The sequence below is a fragment of the Arachis ipaensis genome, chromosome B9, assembly GCF_059453495.1.
Source record: "Arachis ipaensis isolate K30076 ecotype BB chromosome B9, ASM5945349v1, whole genome shotgun sequence".
NCBI classification, from domain to species: domain Eukaryota; kingdom Viridiplantae; phylum Streptophyta; class Magnoliopsida; order Fabales; family Fabaceae; genus Arachis; species Arachis ipaensis.
In genome coordinates this window covers 150,603,635-150,624,974 of record NC_142444.1, presented here as the reverse complement: position 1 = coordinate 150,624,974, position 21,340 = coordinate 150,603,635, and the positions used below count along the sequence as shown (strand labels likewise).

At 38.7% G+C, this 21,340-nt stretch overlaps 2 protein-coding genes across 2 annotated transcripts; one reads left to right on the top strand and one right to left on the bottom strand.

Moving 5' to 3' along the window:
* Nucleotides 1–9,821: 9,821 nt before the first annotated feature.
* Nucleotides 9,822–10,433, top strand: LOC148546789 (uncharacterized). The gene has a single exon (XM_088498474.1). It carries the CDS (start codon nt 9,822–9,824, stop codon nt 10,431–10,433), a length of 612 nt encoding a protein of 203 aa, XP_088354600.1.
* Nucleotides 10,434–14,303: 3,870 nt separating this feature from the next.
* LOC107616336 (uncharacterized) lies at nt 14,304–15,737 on the bottom strand. The gene has a single exon (XM_016318305.1). The coding sequence runs from the start codon at nt 15,735–15,737 to the stop codon at nt 14,304–14,306; it is 1,434 nt and encodes a 477-aa protein (XP_016173791.1).
* Nucleotides 15,738–21,340: the final 5,603 nt, after the last annotated feature.

The following is a 21,340-nucleotide window of genomic DNA, read 5'->3' as shown; positions in this document are numbered from 1 at the left end:
ATAATTTTTTAATAATTAAATCTTTTTAACAGTTTTTTATAATAATTTTTTTTATTTTAAACTAAATTAAAAAATCAAAATTATATCCTAATTAAATTCACACACAAAATCATCGTCAAAACCAAAATTTGATCCAAATCCTTAATCCAGCAAAACAGGATGTGTTTGTCTGAATTTTCTCAGAATTCCTTAATTTAAAGATTATCTATGTTAAATCATTAAGAAATAAAATACTCGAATGCGGAAACGTACCTAAATTCATAAATATGAATCATGATTGAAAGAGTTTGGATCTTATGGTTCTTTCGATTTTTTTCAATCAAAGCTTTCTGTATTCCTAGGTGGCTGAATTGCAACTTCTCTGATGGGGAAAGAGTTGCTGAAGCAGCTTTGGTATATTAAGGACTGAAACCTGAAGACATTATTTATATTTGAGCATGTCACCCATTAAACCCTAAAACCTAAATAAAATAGTATCTAACGTCCAAAAGATAATATATCTAAAATCCAAAAGATAATATATCTAAAATCCAAAAGATAATTATTTAGAGAACAAAAGATAATATCTGATTTTATTCTCATTTAATTCCAAATCAAAAGTAATGATAACTTATTCAATTTAGCATTTATAACAATAATTGAGATCATCATTATATAAGTCATTTAATTTGAAATAGCATAATTTATGATTATAATTAATATATGTATTGCCCACAAACAAATTAGAAAATTAAAATAATTTTCTAATAATCTCCCATTTGGGCTATACATATATTCTTTCTTGACATAATCACATCTTATAAATTTTATGCGCACATATGAATGCTATTTCCCCTATTACTTTAACAATCTAGTCCGTTTCATACATTAGATATGAAATTACCGCAGCTTTTATCACATTAAATGTCGTGACTAAACCACGACAATCACCATTCTAATATACTTAACGACATAGATCAAATTTGGATGAGTAATATGGAATTTACATGCCAAGTGATCTCATGCATGTCTATTTGCAGCTGATCCAACTTTAAAACTTTATTGAGATCAAACACAAAACAAATATTAATGAAAATTTCACGTAACATGAAATAAACCATCAACTTAATTTTGCAGAAAAATAATTCAATTATCTGTCATAGGACATATAGCATAAAATAAACTCCCACTAAATCAAGGCATCACAAATATTGACACCCATCCGAGCAATGTGCTCATGAAAGACTTTATGGATCAATTCCTTGGTTAGTGAGTCTGCTAGCATATACTCTGTTCCTATATGTTCTATGGAAATCTGTTTTTCTTAACCATTCTCCTTGACAACTAATAAGAGTTTGATGTCTATATGTTTCGATTTTGTCAAACTCTTATTGTTATTGGAGTATAGTACTGCTGACTTATTGTCACAAAATATCTTTAATGGCCTTTCAATGTTATCTACTATATGAAGCTTGGTGACAAAGTTTCGCAACCATATGCCATAAAATCAGAATCAGAGTACCCAATAATCTCCAAATTTTTTTATCTCCAAATTTTCTGATCTCCGATAAGTAAGCATGTAATCCTTTGTTCTTTTTAGATAACACATTACGCGTTTAACAGCTATCCAATGATCCATACCCGAATTGTTCAAGTATCTACCCAACACTCCCACTATAAATGATATGTCGGGACGTGTGCATACTTGAGCATACGTTAAACTCCCTGGTGCTGATGCATAAGGTTTATTATGCATTGTTGTCTTCTCAATATCATTTTTTAGGGCATTGCTTGAGACTGAACTTGTCTCCTTTAACTACGGGTGTGTCCATTGGTCTATAACTTTCCATGCCATATCTACTCAAAATATTTTTGATATAGTTCTTTTGTGATAATCCAATAATACCTTGAGAGCGATCTCTTAGTATCTTGATTCCTAATACAAAAGAGGCATCACAAAGATCTTTCATTTCAAATTTGTTCGATAGAAATTTCTTAGTTTCATGCAACAAGCCTATATCGTTACTGGCAAGTAGAATGTCATCAACATATAAGACCCAAAAAAGATGTATTTACTCCCACTGAACTTGCGATATACACATTCATCTATGATATTTACCTCAAAACCATGAGGTAGTGACTTGATGAACTTGTGATACTATATTGACGGGAAGCTTATTTGAGACCATAAATGGATTTTCTCCTTTCTCTGTTGGATCTTCTTAATGACACTTCTTGAGGTTGTTGAGCTTGCTGTATGGGTTGGGGTTGAGGAGAATTCTCATTATTTTCCTGTACTGTAACTGGATCTACAATAGGATTCTCATTGTGCTCTTGTACTATAACTGTATTTTGAACAATAATAGACACAAAGACCTCATCATTGTTAGTTACAGAATCCTCATCAAAAGCAACATTTCTAATATTTCCTTCCCCCAAACTCAACATCCTCAAGAAATTTCGCATTTTCCGTTTCAAAAATAGACCTTGCTGCAGGATTGTAAAACTTGTACCCCCGTGAACGCTCAGCGTAACCAACAAAGTAGCAACTAATTGTCCTTGAGTCCAATTTTCTTTCATACGGCCTATAAGGTCGCGCCTCAGCTGGACAACCCCAAATATGCAAATGCTTTATACTGGGCATTTTTCCAGTCCAAATTTCATAAGGGGTTTTGTTAACTGCTTTGCTTGGCACCCTATTAAGGATGTATACCGCGGTCTTTAAGGCTTCTCTCCAGAGTGATTCAGACAAGGTGGAATGATCAATCATACTTCTCACCATGTCCTTAAGAGTTCGGCTCCTTCGCTCTGCAACACCATTCATGCTAGGTTTGCCTGACATGGTGTATTGCAGAACAATACCACACTCCTTTAGAAAAAGAGCAAAAGGCCCAGGACGTTGCTCACCTGAACCGTCATATCTTCCGTAGTATTCACCACCACGATCAGATTTGACAGCTTTAATTTTTTTCCCAAGTTGAAGTTCAACTTCAGCTTTGAAAGACTTGAAAACATCAAAGGCTTAGAACTTTTCATGAATTAAATATAGATACCCGTAACGAGAGTAATCATCTATGAACGTAATAAAATACCGTTGTCCATTCCAAGAGACAGTAAGGAATGAGCCACATATATCAGTTTGTATCAGTTCTTAGATATCTTTAGCTCTCTCGGCACCTAATTTTCTTTCGTTTGTCCTTTTTCTCTTTATGCACTCAATGCAGACTTCAAAGTCTACCAAAATTAGGGGTTCAAGAACTCCATCCAACATGAGCTTCTGAATTCTCTGTTTAGAGATGAGACCTAGGCGTTTGTACCATAATGATGCCGAATTCTCATTTAGTTTTCGTTTTGTACCTGTTTGCAGTATTTCATTATTATAGGAATTCAAATCAAGCCTATATAGATTATCCACCAAATGACCAGAGCAAATATTATTCAAATTATAAAAGAGACTGACTTTATCACTTTATTATTTCTGAAAGGAACAAAAATAACTTGATTTGTCCAAACGAGAAACAGAAACTAAATTTCGTCTAAATAACGGTACATAAAATGTCTCTAATAAATCCAAGTAAAATCCACTTGTGGAACATAATCTAAAGGTTCCTATAGTTTCGATTGCAACTATATTGCCGTCTACCACATAGATGTATCTTTCAGCATCACTTGGCGGTCGGCTCCACAGGCAACCCTGTATAGTAACACTTACATGAGTAGTAGCAGCAGAATCTAACCACCAAGTATCAACAGTTGCATAACTTAAACTAGTCTCAGAACAAACGAAAGTAAGAATTATACCCTTCTTTACACGCCAGGTGGCATATTTGGTACAATCCTTCTTCATGTGTCCCACCTTCTTATAGAAGAAGCAGGTTGAAACTTGATCTTGTTTCTTAGCCCTTTTCTGCTGAGAAGGCACATCCGCAGTAGTATCACGCTTTTTTTTATACTGAAAAGATGAAGCCATGTGAGCACTTTCAGTCTTATCTTGCTGTAGTCTCTCTTCTTCTTGCACACAGTGATATATAAGCTCGTTTAAGGACCAGGTGTCCTTCAGAGTGTTATAACTCACTTTGAATTGCCCACTCAAAGTGTGCAGGAAGGGAGATCAAAATGAAATATACGAGTAAATCTTCAAACAACTCTAACTTTAGTGCTTTCAATTTTGAAGCAAGATGAGACATTTCCATAATGTACTCCCTTATATTCCCTTCACCTTTATACCTCATGGAGACAAGTTTGCTCAAAAGGCTACTTGCTTCCACCTTTTCATTCTGTTCGGCATCTTTGTCCTTAGTAATTGAGCCCCGAAATGTCTCAGGAATTGAGTGCTTCATGATCATAATGCTCATTCGATTGGATATTTCTCACTCCTCTATATTTTAACCTCATTGAGATTTTCTGGAATGGAAGTGGGTTTCTCCTCTCGAAGAACTATATCCAGATCCATACAACTGAGGACATTTTTCATGGTATCCTTCCAAACCATAAAGTTTGAACCATTCAGCATAGAAATACTGCTAATTTGTGCAGAAATATTGGTAGCTGAAGTCATAGTTTCTAGATTAGAACAAAAAATATGTAGTAAATATTAGTTAATTAATAGAAAAATTTCATGTTGAGATATTTAGAACAACATTAATTTTCAATCTTTGGATAGAAAAATTAACTATAAGTGATACTCTTATTGTAGTAATCAAATATTGTCAAAATTCCTGTCACACATTAAGCCTTTCTTTGGACCGACTTAATGCGCACATGGAAACGTAAACTTCGCAACTTATTTATTACCGCAAATATTTTCTATTAATTGGCCAAATAATAACCTTCTTTTAGGCCGATTATTGACCACATAATTAATAGAAAATAAACAAAAATGTATAATGTTTATTATTTTGCCAAACAATAAACTTCCTTTGAACCGATTATTGTTCGCATAAATAATTAACATTATTTTTTATTACTCAAATATTATTAATATGTACACATAATTTGGCCAAATATAGATCTTTCTTTAAGTAGATCAATATTTACATAAGTGACGTATACATAATAATCCTTATATCCTAAAAGGAATTATTAATCAATTGTATACTAAATTAACAGCACATATAATTAAATTTAAAACAATCATATTAATATTCTATACTTTATATTAGAATAAATCAATTATCATTATATAAAAAAAAAGTTGGATACAGCAACATATATATTTCAGAACAAAGTGCCAAATCCATATATAGTCACAACGAACATAAATATTATGAACATTATATCATATAAAAAAAAAAGGTAATCATAACACGCTTGTTATAGACGCACAATATATATATATAAATGTTCATACACGATACGCGTATGTATATAAAGAATTGCATTCAGGACATTGGCATAAAAAAAATTAATTCTTGTGCTCGTACATCAATACCAGTTATATATGATGCGCACATACACATGGATGTCGATCCAAAAGAATAATAAAAAATTTATATTTTTATGACTAAATTATGGATGGCTATAATATCACTTGTTGGAATTCTTTCTGAATTCCTTAATCCAAAGATTATTCATATTAAATTATTAAGAAATTAAATAAAATACTCGAATGCGAAAGCATACCTGAATTCATAAATATGAATCATGATTAGAAGAGTTTGGATCTTGTGTTCTTTCGATCTTTCTCAACCAAAGTCTTCTGTATTCTTAGGCGGCTGAATTGCAACTTCTCTGATGAAGAAAGAATTGCTGAGGCGGTTTTGGTATATTGGGGACCGAAACCCTGAAGGCACTATTTATATTTGAACATGGCACCAATTAAAACCTAAAACTCAAATAAAATAGTATCTAAAGTCCAAAAGATAATATATCTAAAATTCAAAAAATAATTATCTAGAGAACAAAAAATAATATCTGATTTTATTCTCATTTAATTCCAAATCAAAAATAATGATGACTTATTCAATTTAACATTTATAACAATAATTGACATTATCATTATATAATTCATTTAATTTGAAATAGCATAATTTGTAATTATAATTAATATATGTATTGCTCACGAACAAATTAAAAAATTAAAATAATTTTCTAACAGTGTTAATTTCAATCCTTTTTCAACCCAAAAATCGAGTTGATAGATGTAATGATTGAATCCAAGAAGGAAACATACTCCATGAACGTGTTCACATTTCACAAACCTGGTTATTTAGAGTGGAACTAAAGACGTATTAGCAAAAATTTATATTATAATAATTTTATTTAAACGTTAAACAAATAAAAATAATTGGATTATAACTACTTGTGTTTAGTTTTCACTTTACCGTGAACAATATCTGTGAGAGGAGCACCACAAAGAGTTGGAAATTGAAATTGAAACTGTTGAATGACAACATCAACTAACTGAATGAGATGCTTAGAGGGACTTCAATCCAAACTAGATTAGCTGGGAAATTAAAGGATTCATAGGATGTTATTACTCTGATACAGACAGACCCTGCATGCATTAATTAATTAGTTTTCCATTATCACTAGGATGTTAATACTACTACTATGCTAGCATTAATGAAAACCTAGCAATTGAAGCTGTTGAGCTGTCCCTTTTAAGAGATCCCTCTTAAGGATCAATTTCAAGCATGAAAATAATTTATTACTAGATTAAGGCCAGAACTAAATTAACTATAATATAAATTTAAAATATTATATATATTACTTAGAAATATATTAGATAATAATAAATTAATAATAAATTTAATAACTAATTTGTAAAAAATATTGATTATATTAATTTAATTTGACAATTTATATATGATTCAATAATATTATTATTCAACAAAAAAAGATATACAAAGAAAAATATATCATTTTAATATAGATAATAATTATGTTTAACTGTTATTTTATAATTTAATTGAATAATAATATGAATTAAATTTAATTAATTAAGAAGTTTAAAATTTTGTCTGACAGCATATTAAAATTAATTTAAATTTTATAATGGTTGATTTAAATTTTATAATGGTTGATGTTAAATAACAATTTAAAATAAAATTTATAATTATAAAAATAAAATTATACATAAATTAAATTATAAGTAATAAAAATATTTAATTAAAGTTTATTCATCTGATTTCATATAATTTTTTTTAAATAGTCACTTTTTTTATTTTTTTATTTTTTTTAGGTTATATTTAAATACTATGATATAGTGATAAAACTATAAGATAAAATATAAGTATAAATATTATTGATTTTTTGATAATTAAAAATGACATTCATCAATTTTCTAATTTTATTTTTATGAATCATGACAGCATGTATTTTTAACAATATTGTTATAATTAAATAATAATAAAAAATATAAATTGTTAAAAGAAAAAAGAAGTGATATAATATATGTGACAAAGACACTATACAACTTATGAATATAATTAGTTAATTACACAAAGAAATATAAAAAATTAATGAATACAATCACACAATCATCTAATACATACTATACTGGATGCCTCCGGTACGGGTTGAGAGATGGATCGAGAACTTGCAGGTCGAGGCGGATGCTGGATTATTTGACTGGAGCAACGGGGGGTGGTACCTGCAAAGACACTCCGACGCAGAATGGATCTAAGAGGTAGAGGGTGTGTGGAATGAATGAATACCTGGAGGGACCTGGGTCCTCTATTTATAGGCAATGGTAGTTATCTTATCTTATCTTATTTGGCTAAGATAAGGAGACGTTTGGATTTGAAAGTTGGTTAGGAGCTTCCATGTGCCGGTTTCGGGCCTTCTAGAAGGGTGAAGTAGTTTGGATCCGGGTAACCGGGTTTGGAGACGGTTCCGGGTGTGGAAGTCGCGAGCCGGATCCGTAACAGTTGCCCCCGCAGCGGGAGGGTGAGCGAGGTCGGCCTTTACCGCTGGAGGATATGGTTTTTGGCTGTTTGGTGGCCCTTTTCTGGTGGTAGGTCGGCGCGTTGGGCTTCGGACTTCGCGGTTCAGTGGGGGTTCGTCTTCCCTGGAGTCTGAAGACCGTTCGATTGGCACGGCTTCTCTGATCCGCCGCGTCCGTTTCATCTTCTGAGGCGCGCTTACCGTTTTATGTTCCCAAGGGAGCATTTATTACGAGGGGACGTTTGGATTGTAATTCCATTTTCGCCCTTACTGTGTTAAGTTGTAGTTGGGGTTATTTACGTCCTTTTATCTTTTTCAAAAACCGTTTTGGTTTTTGCATTTTCTTCCTTCGTTCGTTTCATTTCCTGGTTATTCTTCTTCTTTTGTGGATGCCTCTTTCTCTCCTTTCGTATTTTTGGTGATAGTTCCTGCTTCTTTGTTGCGTTTTTGCTTTCCTGCTACTCCAAGTTTACATTCGCACTTTCAGGTTGGTGTTCTTCTCTTTTTTATCCTCCTAATCTGCATTGCCTGATGATTGTGCTCCTACTTTACTTCGTACGCCTCTGTTTTGTGTTTTTTGGTTTAGTGTGGGTTAGGGCTGTATTTGGCTTTGGTATGATAGTTCTTTGTTTTTCTGGGGTAGTGAGTTTTTAAGGGGGGTGAGCACCACTGTGTTGTTGGCGGTAGGTAGTGGTGTGTGTTTTGACTTTCTCCCTAGTTTATGGCGTACGGTTTTTGGACTGACGGTGGTGCTCGCCTTTATTTTAGGTATGGCTCGGTGGAGGACTGAGGGTACGCGAGTTCCGGTGGCTCCCGCCGGTGGCGTTCCTTCCCTTTATTCCTGGGTAACCAGTAATGTGTGGGGAACGCCGTCTCGGGTTACGGAGGCGGACCTTCAGCGGCTCCGTGAACAAGGGGCTGTTTGCGGAGGGGGTGATGCCGAGCGTGAGTATGAGCTAGCCCTACTGGGGGTGGACGAGAGGGTTTGTTACACTAACCTTGACTCGTCGACCGTCCCCGATTGGATGTGGGTATACGAGGCGATGTTCACCCGGCTTAGTGTGTGGCATCCATTTTCTCCATTCGTGCAGCAACTCTTGAGCCGGTGCTCCGTTGTGCCGTCCCAGCTGCATCCAAATAGCTGGGTGGCTATACGGTCTTTTGAGCTTGTTTGTGAGTTTCTTGAACTCCCGGCTTCGGTGAATGTCTTTCTTTTCCTTTTCTTGTGCACTTTACCGACCAAAGAGGGGAAGCACAAGAAGGGGTATATGTCTTTTAGGGCTCAGCCTCACCGTCGTGTCTTCGGTTTATACGAGGACTCCTTCCATGGTTTTAAGAGTGGATACTTCAAGGTTCGCCCTGCTAGGGGGCGTCACCCTTTCTGGCTAACGCTGGAGGGGGAGCACCGATTTCCTACGTATTGGAATTTCGGTGCGGGGCCTTCTATTTTGACGCGGGTAACTTAGGAGTTTTTGTCTTCGGAGGATCGGGACGTGGCCCTTGTCCTTTGGCAGTTGTTTGTGAACGTCCTTTTAACCCTAGGGATGTGATGGGTGATTCGGTGGCTTGCCAGGCTTATGTCGGTGTGTACTGTCTCTCTCTCTCTTTTTTTTTGAGTTGGATACTTATGCTTTTTTCCTTTGCCTTCTTTTTAAGTTGAAATGGCTGGTGGTCTGACGACTCTTGCTAGGCTGAAGGCTCAGCTGTCCCAGGGGACTCCTTCTGGCGGTTCTCCATCCACTCCTACCTCCCGTCCCGCCGATGACACGAGGGCTGCTTCTGAGGAACTCATCTTGACTGAGGGTGGTGCCCAGGGGTCGGGTCATGGTTTGGGAGTGGATGTTGACGACAAGGTTGTTGTCGTCTCGCCGAAGAGTGCTTCCCGGAAGTGGAGGCGGTTGGAGGATGCTGATAGTGAGAACTTGGTGGAGGGGGATACCGTGGTCCCGTCGGTGATGGATCGCCATTTTGATGCCCCTGCTTTTATAGATGAGCACCTCTTGCCTGGCACGGAGGAGTTTTTTCGTGAGTGTGATGTGGCTTTTCAAGCAAAGTCACTTTATCGTTCTCTCCTCCGTTCTGCCGTAATTGTGCGAAAGGCTGAGCCTGTGATGGCCCAGGTGGGTCTTCTGGATAAGAAACTGCGCCAGTCTCAGGCCGAAGTTACAAAGTTGAAGGAGCAGCTTGCGGTTGCCGAATTGGCGAGGGAGAGGGCGGTGAAGGCGTCCAAGGAGTCCGGTGCCGAGATCCTTCGTCTGTCCGAGGTTGAGACTTCGCTCTTATCTCAGCTTGGGGAAGAGCGGAGGAAGGCCTCAGACGCCGAGTCCCGAGCTGCCGTGCTTCTCTCCGAGATGGGCGGCCTGAAGACTGACGTGGCGAGCTTAAAGGCTGAGGTTGAGAGTCTGAAGGAGGAAAAGGTCGTGTTGCTTGCGGATGTGAAGGAGGCTATTGCTGCTACTGAGGAGACGATGAGGGCCCAGGCTTTAGTCCTTGTGCCGGATATGGATGTGTCCGTGATGGGGGCGTTCAAGACTGTCCGTGATGGCCAGATCGTTGACCTTGAGTAGACTTCTTTTTTCTTTTGATTATGTTTAGAACTTTGTAACTTTGTCGATATTTTGGCCGTGTGGCCGTAAGTTATGACTCTGAACTTTTTAGGCATGTTTAGGCCGTAAATTTGGCATGTTTGTTTTAAGTGTTTTTGAGCCGTGTATTGTGACTCTTCTTGCGTTCCCGGTTTAGTTGGGAGGGGCCGACCGTCGCGGGGTCGTGTAATCGTTATTTCGTGGATATCCGTTTATTAGGCCTTGGGGATGATCAGTTTCCTAGTGGTGGCCGCGTGTTTTATGCCATTTTAATGTGGGGTTTGGGGGAGAGATGCGAGGCAATTATGTGAATATAGATGGAATTTTATTAAGTTGAGCCTCGTTAAAACCCTCGTGGGGAAAGAGTACCCGGGAACAATTGATAATGAATCATAAAATAAAAATAAGTAAAACACAAATTTTGAGGGTTTGATGTATGCCTACGTGTAATATCGCCGTAAGCTGGCGGTGTTCCAGGTTCTCGGGATCTCAGTTCCGTTGAGCTTTTCAAGCTTGTAGGCCCCCTTTCCGATTACTCCTTTGACTCGGTATGGGCCTTCCTAATTGGGGGTGAGCTTTCCTTCTCCTAGCGTGGGGGCTCCGATGTCGTTTCATCGTAAGACCAAGTCATCGGGTGAGAAGTCTCTCCGTATTACGCCGTGATTGTACCTTGTCTTGATTTTTTGTTTTAAGGCTAGTTCTCGCATGTGAGCTATGGACCTGATTTCTTCTGTGAAGTCTCGCTCGGTGTCCTCGTCACTGCCCCCGATGGTTCTTCGCGGACTAGGGTCCCTGACCTCGACGGGGATGATGGCCTCTATCCCGTATGTGAGGCAGAAGGGGGTCTCCCCGGTGGAGCTTTGGGGGGTGGTCCGATATGACCAGAGTACCGATCCGAGCTCGTCGGCTCAGAGTCCTTTGGCTTCGTCAAGTCATTTTTTGAGTCCTTTTACTATTATTTTGTTTGCAGATTTGACTTGTCCGTTTGTCTGGGGGTGTTCTACCGAGCTGAAGTGTTGGGATATATGTAGTCCTTCCAGGAACTCCCTGAACTTTTTGTCGGTGAACTGGGTTCTGTTGTCCGAGATTATGACTTCCGGGATGCCAAAACGGGTTATAATATTTCTCCAGAGGAACTTGCGACATTGGGCTGCCGTGATAGAGGCTAGGGGTTCGGCTTTGACCCATTTGGTATAATAGTCTACTGCGACTATGATATACCGGAGTTGTCCTGGGGCCGTTGGAAAGGGGCCAACGAGGTCGACGCCCCACGTTCCGAATGGCCGATCCACCGTTATAATGTTGAGTCGGTGTGGGGCGGCTTTGTGGTAGTCTGAATGCCTTTGGCATTTGTCGCAGTTTTTGACTGTTTGTATGGAGTCTTTAATGATTGTGGGCCAGAAGTATCCAGCTCGGACGATCTTTTGGGCCAAAGTTTTGTCTCTGATGTGGTGGCCGCAGCATCCTTTGTGGACTTCGCGAAGTATGTACTCTGTGTCCCCGGGCTCGATGCATTTGAGTAGGGGTTGCGAAAATCCTCGTTTGTATAGTTGTCCTGTTATGACAGTGTAATTGGCGGGTTCTCTTTTTATCCGATTTGCTTCTTTAGGGTCCTCGGGTAGTATTCCATCAAGGAGGTATTGTAGGATATGAAAGGTCCATGATTCCTGGTTGGAAACTGGTAGGACGGTGCCGGGCGTCGCCGATACGGATGGCGTCCTGGCAACTTCCTGGATTAGCGACCGGTTACCTTGTCTTGGCTTGGTGCTGGCCAGTTTCGATAGGAGGTCTGCCCTGGCATTTTGTTCTCTGGGGACGTGCTGTATGGTTACATGATCGAATTCTTCCTTTAGCTTGTTTACTTTGGTGAGGTATTGTTGGAGCAGGGGGTCTCTTGTTTGGTAGTTTCTGTTAACTTGGGAGCTGACTACCTGCGAGTCGATGCATACCTCCAAAATTTTTGCCCCGACTTCTTTGGATAGAGTTAAGCCGGCTAAGAGAGCTTCTTATTCTGCTTGGTTATTGGATACCGGGAACTCGTATCGAACGGATTGTTCGATTGCGATCCCGTTTTGACTTTCGAGTATGACTCCGGCTCCGCCGGAGGTGGTATTAGATGAGCCGTCTACGTGTAATTTCCAAGTTTTGGGGATGGGATTTCCTGGTGTCATCTCGGCGATGAAGTCTTCCATGGCCTGCGCTTTGATTGCATTCCAAGGTTCGAATTTTATTTGGAATTGGGATAGTTCGATGGACCATGCTAGCATCCTCCCCGCTAGGTCGGTTCGGACCGTAATGGGATGGGCTTGGAAGTATTGTCAGAGACGACGGGATGCCGTGAGGAGCGCGAAGGCGAGTTTCTCGAGGCGTGAGTAGCGTGATTCTGTGTCTTGTAAGACTTTGCTTATGAAGTAAATGGGCCGTTGGGCTTTATTCTCGTCTTCTCAGATGAGTGCTGCTGTGAGGGCTTCTTCTGTTATAGATAAGTACAGGTAAAGGATCTCTCCTGTTTGGGGTTTAGCGAGAACCGGGGGTTCCACTAGGACTTTCTTGAAATGTTGGAACGCCTTTTCACATTTTGCTTCCCATTTGAAGGGGGTTCCCTTTTTCATGAGTTTGAAGAAAGAGATCGCCTTTTGAGCCGACGCGCCGAGAAAACGGGATAATGCGGTTAGCCGGCCAGTGAGTTTCTGGATGTCTTTGAGGTTTTTTGGGCTTGCCATTTCAAGGATGGCTCTGTATTTTTCGGGGCTTGCCTCTACCCCGTGTTGTGTGATCATGAAACCGAGGAACTTTCCTGCTTCCATCCCAAATGCACATTTGGTTGGGTTGAGGCGCATTCGATGTTTCCTTAAGGTATTCATTATGAGCTCGAGGTCGCTGATGAGTTGTTCGCTAGATTTGGTCTTCACAAGCATGTCGTCTATATAGACTTCTAGCTTGGTCCCGGACAGGTCTTGGAATATTTTGTTAACGAGTCTTTGGTAGGTGGCTCCGGCGTTTTTTAGACCGAAGGGCATGACTTTGTAACAGTATGTGCCGTCGGGGGTGATGAAGGCCATTTTTTCCGCGTCGGACGGGTGCATGGGTATCTGGTTGTACCCAGAGTATGCGTCCATGAAGCTGAGGTATTGGTGGCTGGATGCGGCGTCTACTAGTCCATCAATGTTTGGTAGGGGGAAGGCGTCTTTTGGATAGACTTTGTTTAAGTCCGTGTAATCGACGCACATCCGCCATTTTCCGTTAGCCTTTTTTACTAGTACGACGTTAGCCAGCCAGGTCGCATAGGGTAGTTCCCTGATAAAGCCTGCTTCGAGGAGGGCTTTGACTTGTTTTTTGACTTCGGCAGCTCGGTCGGGGGATATTTTTCGTCTCCTTTGTGTGACGGGCTTAGCCATTGGATCTACGGCTAGCCGGTGGGATATTAGGTCGGGGTCTATGCCCGGCATGTCGGCGGGTGTGATTGCGAACATATCTCTATTCTGTTTTAAGAGGCGTGAGAGGTCCTCCTTGAGGTTGTAGGGGAGGTTCCGATTGATGAAAGTGTGTTCTTCTTTGGTTTGGCCTATTTGTAGCTTCTCCATGTCCCTCTCTGGTTCTGGTCGAGGTTGCCCGTCTTGTCGGGTGTCCAGGTCGGCTAAGAATATGCCGGCCGCGTCCCGAGATCTCTTTCCTAGGGCTAAGCTAGTGTTGTCGCATTCTACCGCCGTTTCCCAGTCTCCGTGGATAGTCCTGACGGAGCCATCTTCTGTTGTGAACTTCATTGGAGGTATTTGGTGAAGATGACGGCGGAGAGGTCATTTATTGTTTTCCTTCCAAGGATGACATTATAGGCGGTGGAGTCTTTGAGGGCTACGAATTCGGACAGAATTGTCTTCCTGTGGTCTCCCTTATGGTAAGGGGGAGGATAATGGAGCCATCCAGTTTGAGGAAGTTATCCCCCAGCCCGGTTACTCCATTGAGGTGTGTTTGGAGGTTGTCGTTGCGGAGTCCGAGTTTGTCGAAAGCCCCTCTGAAAAGGATGTTGGAGTCTGCTCCCGTGTCGACTAGTATTCTTCTGACTAGTCCAGTTCCGATCTTTGCCGAGATGACGAAGGGGGCATCTTCTGCCGAGGTACCGTGCTGACAATCCTCGGGGGAGAACGTTATTGCTTTATCGGTGGTGGTTGAATTTTGTTGTCTGACTGAAATTACTTTGAGGTCCTTTTTTAGTGCCGATTTTGATTTCCCCGGGACATCTTTGCCTGTGATGACATTCACCATAATGGTTGGGTCGGCTTCCGGCCTTTCTCTGGGGCCTTGTCTTTGTGCTCTCGGGTTATGTCCTTCTCTTTCTAGTGATCGTTCCTTTTCCGCGCGTCTTGGTTCCCTGATAATTTTGGCAAACTCGGGGAGTTTGCCATCTCGTATAGCTTGTTCAAGGGCGTCTTTTAGATCAAAGCAGTCCTGTGTCCTATGTCCGTATCCTCGGTGGTAGTCGCAGTAGAAGGTCTTGTTGCCGCCTGTTCTCTCTTTTAGCTGTCGGGCCTTCGAGAGGATGCCGCGGTCTGCTATTTGGTGGTATATTTCGGTGATCGGTGCTGTCAGTGGTGTGTAGTTGGAGAATTTTCTGACTCTGGGGGGTCGGTTTGTGTTCATTGGCTTGTGGTGTTCTTTCTGATTCTCTCTGGGGGAGGGGTTATGCCGCGGTGCCGATAAGCCGTGTTGTGTGCTGCCATGCTGCCGTTTGTTGGCGGCTACGACTTGGCTTACTTCTTCGTCGTTTATGTACTCCTTTGCGATGCTTTTTATTTCGTGCATAGTCCATACTGGTTTGGTAGTAAGGTGTTTTTGGAAGTCCTCGTTCATGAGTCCGTTTGTAAGGCAAAGGCTTGCGACCGAGTCTGTGAGTCCGTCGACTGTCAGGCACTCGTCGTTGAATCGGTTGAGGTACTTCCTTGTGGACTCGTCTTGTTTCTGCATGACTCTCAATAGGCTGATGGGGTGTTTGGCTTTGGTGATTCTGGTGGTGAATTGGGCCATGAACTTCCATGAGATGTCGTGAAATCTGGTTATGGATCCGTTGGGAAGGGCATTGAACCAGTTGATCGCTGGCCCAGCTAGGGTTACTGGGAAGGCTCTGCATCGGACGACGTCGGCAGCGCCTTCTAGGTTCATCCTGGCCTCGAAGGCCGTTAAGTGCTCCTGGGGATCTTTGGTTCCGTCGTACTTCATGTTCGTGGGTTTATCAAAGCCTTTAGGGAGTTTTGCTTTGAAGATTCTCTCGGTGAAGGGAGTGGCTCCCATTATCACGTGGTCGTTTCTCGTGCGTTTGGTCTCTCGGTGCCGTCGGTGACGTTTGTGTGAACTGGATCGCGGGAGACACTGCAGTCATACCTTTTGCTGTGTCGCCGTTCTGGCGATTTGCCGTGTCTCGGGTCACGCGAGATGCTTCGATTGTGCTTCTTGGTATGTCGTCGTTCTGGCGATCTGCCGTGGCGAGATCTTGATCTGGAGGTTGCGTGACTTCCGTTTTCGGCGTTTGTGTTTTTCCTTAGTAGCAACTCGGCCCTCGAGTTCCTGTACTCGGAGGCAGAGGTCTTTGATTATTTGGGCTGCTTTGTCTCCTAGGTCTTCGGGATGTCGTGCTTCGATGATAACGGGGCCGTTCTCTTTGTTATGCACTGGAGTAGTTTGGCGGATGGCGCTTGCTATCCTTCCGTGGGGTACAACTTCTTGGTGTTCAGGAGTAGGGTTCCTTGTTCGGGAGTTATCTTGGTGGCTAACGGAATGCTCTTCGAGTTCGTCCGCCATTCCGACTTAATCGGTGCAAGTTTCCCACAGACGGCGCCAATGTACTGGATGCCTCCGGTACGGGTTGAGAGATGGATCGGGAACTTGCAGGTCGAGGCGGATGCCGGATTATTTGACTGGAGCAACGGGGGGTGGTACCTGCAAAGACACTCCAATGCTCAAGTCAGAATGGATCTAAGAGGTAGAGGGTGTGTGGAATGAATGAATACTTGGAGGGACCTGGGTCCTCTATTTATAGGCAATGGTAGTTATCTTATCTTATCTTATCTGGCTAAGATAAGGGAGACGTTTGGATTTGAAAGTTGGTTAGGAGCTTCCATGGGCCGGTTTCAGGCCTTCCAGAAGGGTGAAGTAGTTTGGATCCGGGTAACCGGGTTTGGAGACGGTTCCGGGTGTGGAAGTCGTGGGCCGGATCCGTAACACATACGTTTAGCAAAGAATTAACATTAACATTGACAACGATAGTGTAATCTACATAAAAATAAAGGATAAAAAATATAAAAAATTAAGATTTAAAAATAATTTTATAATATTATAGAAAGATATGTTATTATGAAGAGATAAAAGTACCATAAAAATCTCATGGTATAATGCAAAGATAGAAGATTATGCCACCTAAAAAAATTTTATGTGACAACATAGAGTGAAATCAAATGTCTAAAAATGATTGTAAAATTATCTTGTGCTCTCTTTTAATATATTATAATAAGTAATAAAAAAATTTAATTAAATTTTATTCACCTAATTTCATATAATTTTTTTTTACTTTTAAATAGTTAGTTTTATTTATTTATTTATTTTTTATCTTTTTAAGGTTATATTTAAATACTATAGTACAATGATAAAATTATTAGATAAAATACAAGTAAGAATATTATTAATATTTTGATAATTAAAAATAATATTTAATTTTTCTAATTTTACTTTTCATGAATCAGGATAACATGTATTTTTAATGATATTATTACAACTAATTGATATTAAAAAATATAAATTGTTGAAAAGAAAAAGAAGTGATATATAAGTGACAGACAATATATAACTCATGAATACAATTACAAAGAAATAGAAAAATTAATAAATACAATCACACAATGACCTAATACATATGTTTAGCAAATTAAAAAAAATAAAAATAAAAACTATGGTCATCAATCAAATTCTAATTGTGCAAAAAAGAATAGCAAGAACTGAGAGGGAGAAGGAGAAAAATGTATGAGATTATGTGAGAGGAGGTAAAGAAAATATGTAAAATAAATGTTGATTTATATAATAAATATAAAAATAAGTAATGAGTATAAAAGGAGAAGAGAAAGAATGAATTTTTAATTAAATTTATACCTATTAAAAATAATTAATATTAGCATTGAAAGTAATAGTATAATCTATATAAAAATAAAGGATAAGAGAATATGAAAAGTTAAGGTTAAAAAAGAATCATATAACATTATATAAAAATAGATTATTATGAGAAAATAAAAATACAATGAGAATCTTATGACATAATACAAAAATAGAAAATTATGTTTACGTTATGTGAATTAGTCACTTAAACTGACGTGACATAATATTAAAAAGCTAAAAGACTAATAATGCATCTAAAAATTATTTTAAGCTCTGTTTTAATATATTACTAATAGATTGGAAATGAGTCAAATGACTATTGTTGTGGATAATATTGTAATTACACTTATATTATACATTCAAGTCTTTTTGATAACTAAGTCCAACCAAGTTGATCCAAGTTCAATAAAAATCAGTTTCATTAGTTGAGCGTACATACAGGCTCCAACTGCGTGAAACGGTTCGTGCGTTCTTCTTCTTCTTTTTCTTCTCCTTCTTGTTAAGAGAGTAAATAAGAAGGTAAAACAAAAAGAAAAAAATGAATAAGAAAAGAAAATGACAGTAGAAAACGAAAATGAAAGAGAATAAAATGACAGTGTGCATTTACATCATTCATTGTCTTCGAAAATGAAATACCTGTTCAAATAAGATCAAAGAGCATTGATTGTGAACGAAGAGAATATAGAGAACAAAGAGAACACAAAGAAGGAAGTGAACGTAGAAAACATTGAGAAAATTAAAAAAAAAAAACGAAATCCGCATAGAAATGGCAGTTATATATAGTCGCGCGTTAATTCAAATAGTTGTTAGAGGTAGTGGCGCATGAAAATAAATTAGGTTATAACAATTAACTAAGTTTGGTTAGTCTAGTAGTTAGTTCACTAGTCTATTTAAGCAAACGCCAGAGGTTAGAATCTTACCTTATGGATATAATAACCTATTGGCCAACAATAAACTCTTAAATGTGACAGATTAGTTTTTAACCTACTAGATTAAGAGAGATCGTGACAAAAAAAAAAACCAAAAATTATAGCAATTTAATTGAATTTAGTTAGTTAAATAATTTGGATATAAAATTTTATTATTGTAATAATTAATGATAATAAAAGGCCGACAATTCCTTGTCATTATTCAAATTTGTTATAAAATAACTAAATAAATAAATAAGGAAGAGGTAACAAACAGAAATATAATTAGATAACAATATTAAACACAATTACTATCTCAATATAAAAGAGATGATACTTATATATGTATTAACATATGAAAGAAAGAGAGGAAGAGTTTTGTATATAGATAATATAAATAGAGAGAGAATTTTTATTGCTTCTGTATATGTGTGTAATATTCTTGAGATTGCTCCTCTATTTATAAACGTATGAAGTTTGCTTTTCAACTTCATTTAGCATTGGAAATAAAATTCAACCGCCCATATTAATGGGCATCTAATTTGATCTTATCACAATACTCCCCCTTAGATGCCCATTTAGGATTATTGCCTCGTCAAAACCTTACTAAAGAAAAACCCAGTGGGAAAAAAACCTTAGTGAAGGAAAAAGAGTATAATATCCTTTAGTGATAGAGACTGCCTCATTAAAAACCTTGTCAAGAAAAATCCAATGGAAAAAAACCTGACCAAGGAAAACAGAGTACAGTCTCCCCCTCTTGTCGACATCAGTTGATGTCTCGAAATCGGCGCATCCCAATCTCATGTACCAATCTTTCAAAGGAGGATTTTGGGAGTGACTTCGTAAATAAATCTACCAAATGTCACTTGAGCAGATCTGTTGGACATCAATTGTCCCTTGATTTTGAAGATCATGATTGAAGAAGAATTTGGGAGAAATATGCTTTGTTCTATCACTTTTAATGTATCCGCCTTTAAGTTGAGCAATGCATGCTGTATTATCTTCAAACAGGACAGTTGGAGCTATCTTATGATCAATCAGTCCACATGATGACAGAATATATTGAATCAGACTCCTCAGCTAAAAGCACTCGCGACTAGCTTCATGAATCGCAAGTATTTCGGCATGATTAGAGGATGTTGCAGCAATCGTTTGTTTCGTGGACCTCCATGATATAGCTGTACCACCATATGTGAACATGTATCCTGTTCAAGATCTCCCTTTATGTGGATCAGACAAGTATCCAGCATCTGCATAGCCAACTAATTGTGACTTGGATCCATAGAGATAAAACAATCCCATATCAACCGTTCCATGAAGATATCAAAATATTTGTTTGATTCCACTCCAATATCTTCTGGTTGAAGAGGAACTATATCTTGCTAGTAGGTTCACAACAAATGATATATCGGGTCGTGTATTATTAGCAAGATACATTAGCGCTCCAATGGCACTAAGATATGGTACTTCTGGACCAAGGATATCTTCATTTTCTTCTTTAGGACAGAATTGATCATTTTTCACATCCAAAGATCTTACGATCATTGGAGTACTTAATGGATGTGACTTATCCATATAAAATCTCTTCAAGATCTTTTCTGTGTATGTTGTTTGATGAATAAAGATCCCTTTTTTTATATGCTCGATCTGCAGGCCGAGACAAAATTTAGTTCTTCCAAGATCTTTCATCTCAAACTCTTCTTTTAGAGTTTTTATAATTGTTGGAATCTTTTCAGAAGTCCCAATGATATTTAAATCATCAACGTACACAGCAATTATAATGAATCCAGATGCAAATTTCTTTATGAAAACACATGGGCAAATATCATCATTCTTAAATCCATTTTTGGGCAGATACTCAGTAAGACGATTATACCACATTCGTCCAGATTGCTTTAGACTATATAAAGATCTTTGTAATTTGACTGAGTATAACCCCTGTGAATATTCATTGGATGGTTTAGATATCTTTAATCCTTCAGGGACTTTCATATAGATATCACGATCTAATGAGCCGTATAAGTAGGCTGTTACCACATCCATTAAATGCATATGCAATTTATGATATGCAGATAAACTGACCAAATAACGCAATGTTATCGCATCCACTACAGGGGAATACGTTTCTTCATAATCTATACCGGGCCTTTGTGAAAAACTTTGTGCCACAAGTCGGGCTTTGAAGCGCACAACTTCATTTTTCTCATTTCGTTTTCTCACAAATACCCACCTGTATGCAACAGGTTTTACATCTTCTGGTGTACGGACTACAGGTCCGAAGACTTCACGTTTTGCAAGTGAGTCTAATTCAGCCTTCATGACTTCTTTTCATTTTGGCCAATCATTCCTTTGTCGACATTCTTCGACTGATCTTGGCTCAAGATCCTTACTTTCATGCATGATATTTAATGCCACATTATATGCAAATATTTCATTGACAATTGTCTTATTTCGGTCCCATTTCTCTCCTGTAAAGACATAATTTATCGAGATCTCATCATTTTCACAATTTTCAGGTACCTGAACGTCTTTTGGCGTTAAAACTATATTAAAATTTTGGACAACTACAGGTGTCTTTACTATGTCTTTTTCAACAGGAATAATATTTACCTCTTTTCTCTTTCGAGAATTTTTATCTTTGGAACCGACAGGCCTGCCACGCTTCTGGCGTGTATTTGTTTTAGTGGCTATTTGTCCTACTGGGACACCAATTCGAATTGGGGCATTTTCTGCCCTGCCACACTTCTGGCATGAATTTGCTTCAGTGACTACTTGTCCTACTGGGACATCAATTCGAATTGGAGCATTTTTCTCTGGTATATAAGATTTGGTTATCCTCTTTGT

Coding starts and splice junctions, on each gene's coding strand:
- LOC107616336 (XM_016318305.1), bottom strand. CDS start 15,737: ATGGGAGCCACTCCCTTCACCGAGAGAATCTTCAAAGCAAAACTCCCT.
- LOC148546789 (XM_088498474.1), top strand. CDS start 9,822: ATGGATCGCCATTTTGATGCCCCTGCTTTTATAGATGAGCACCTCTTG.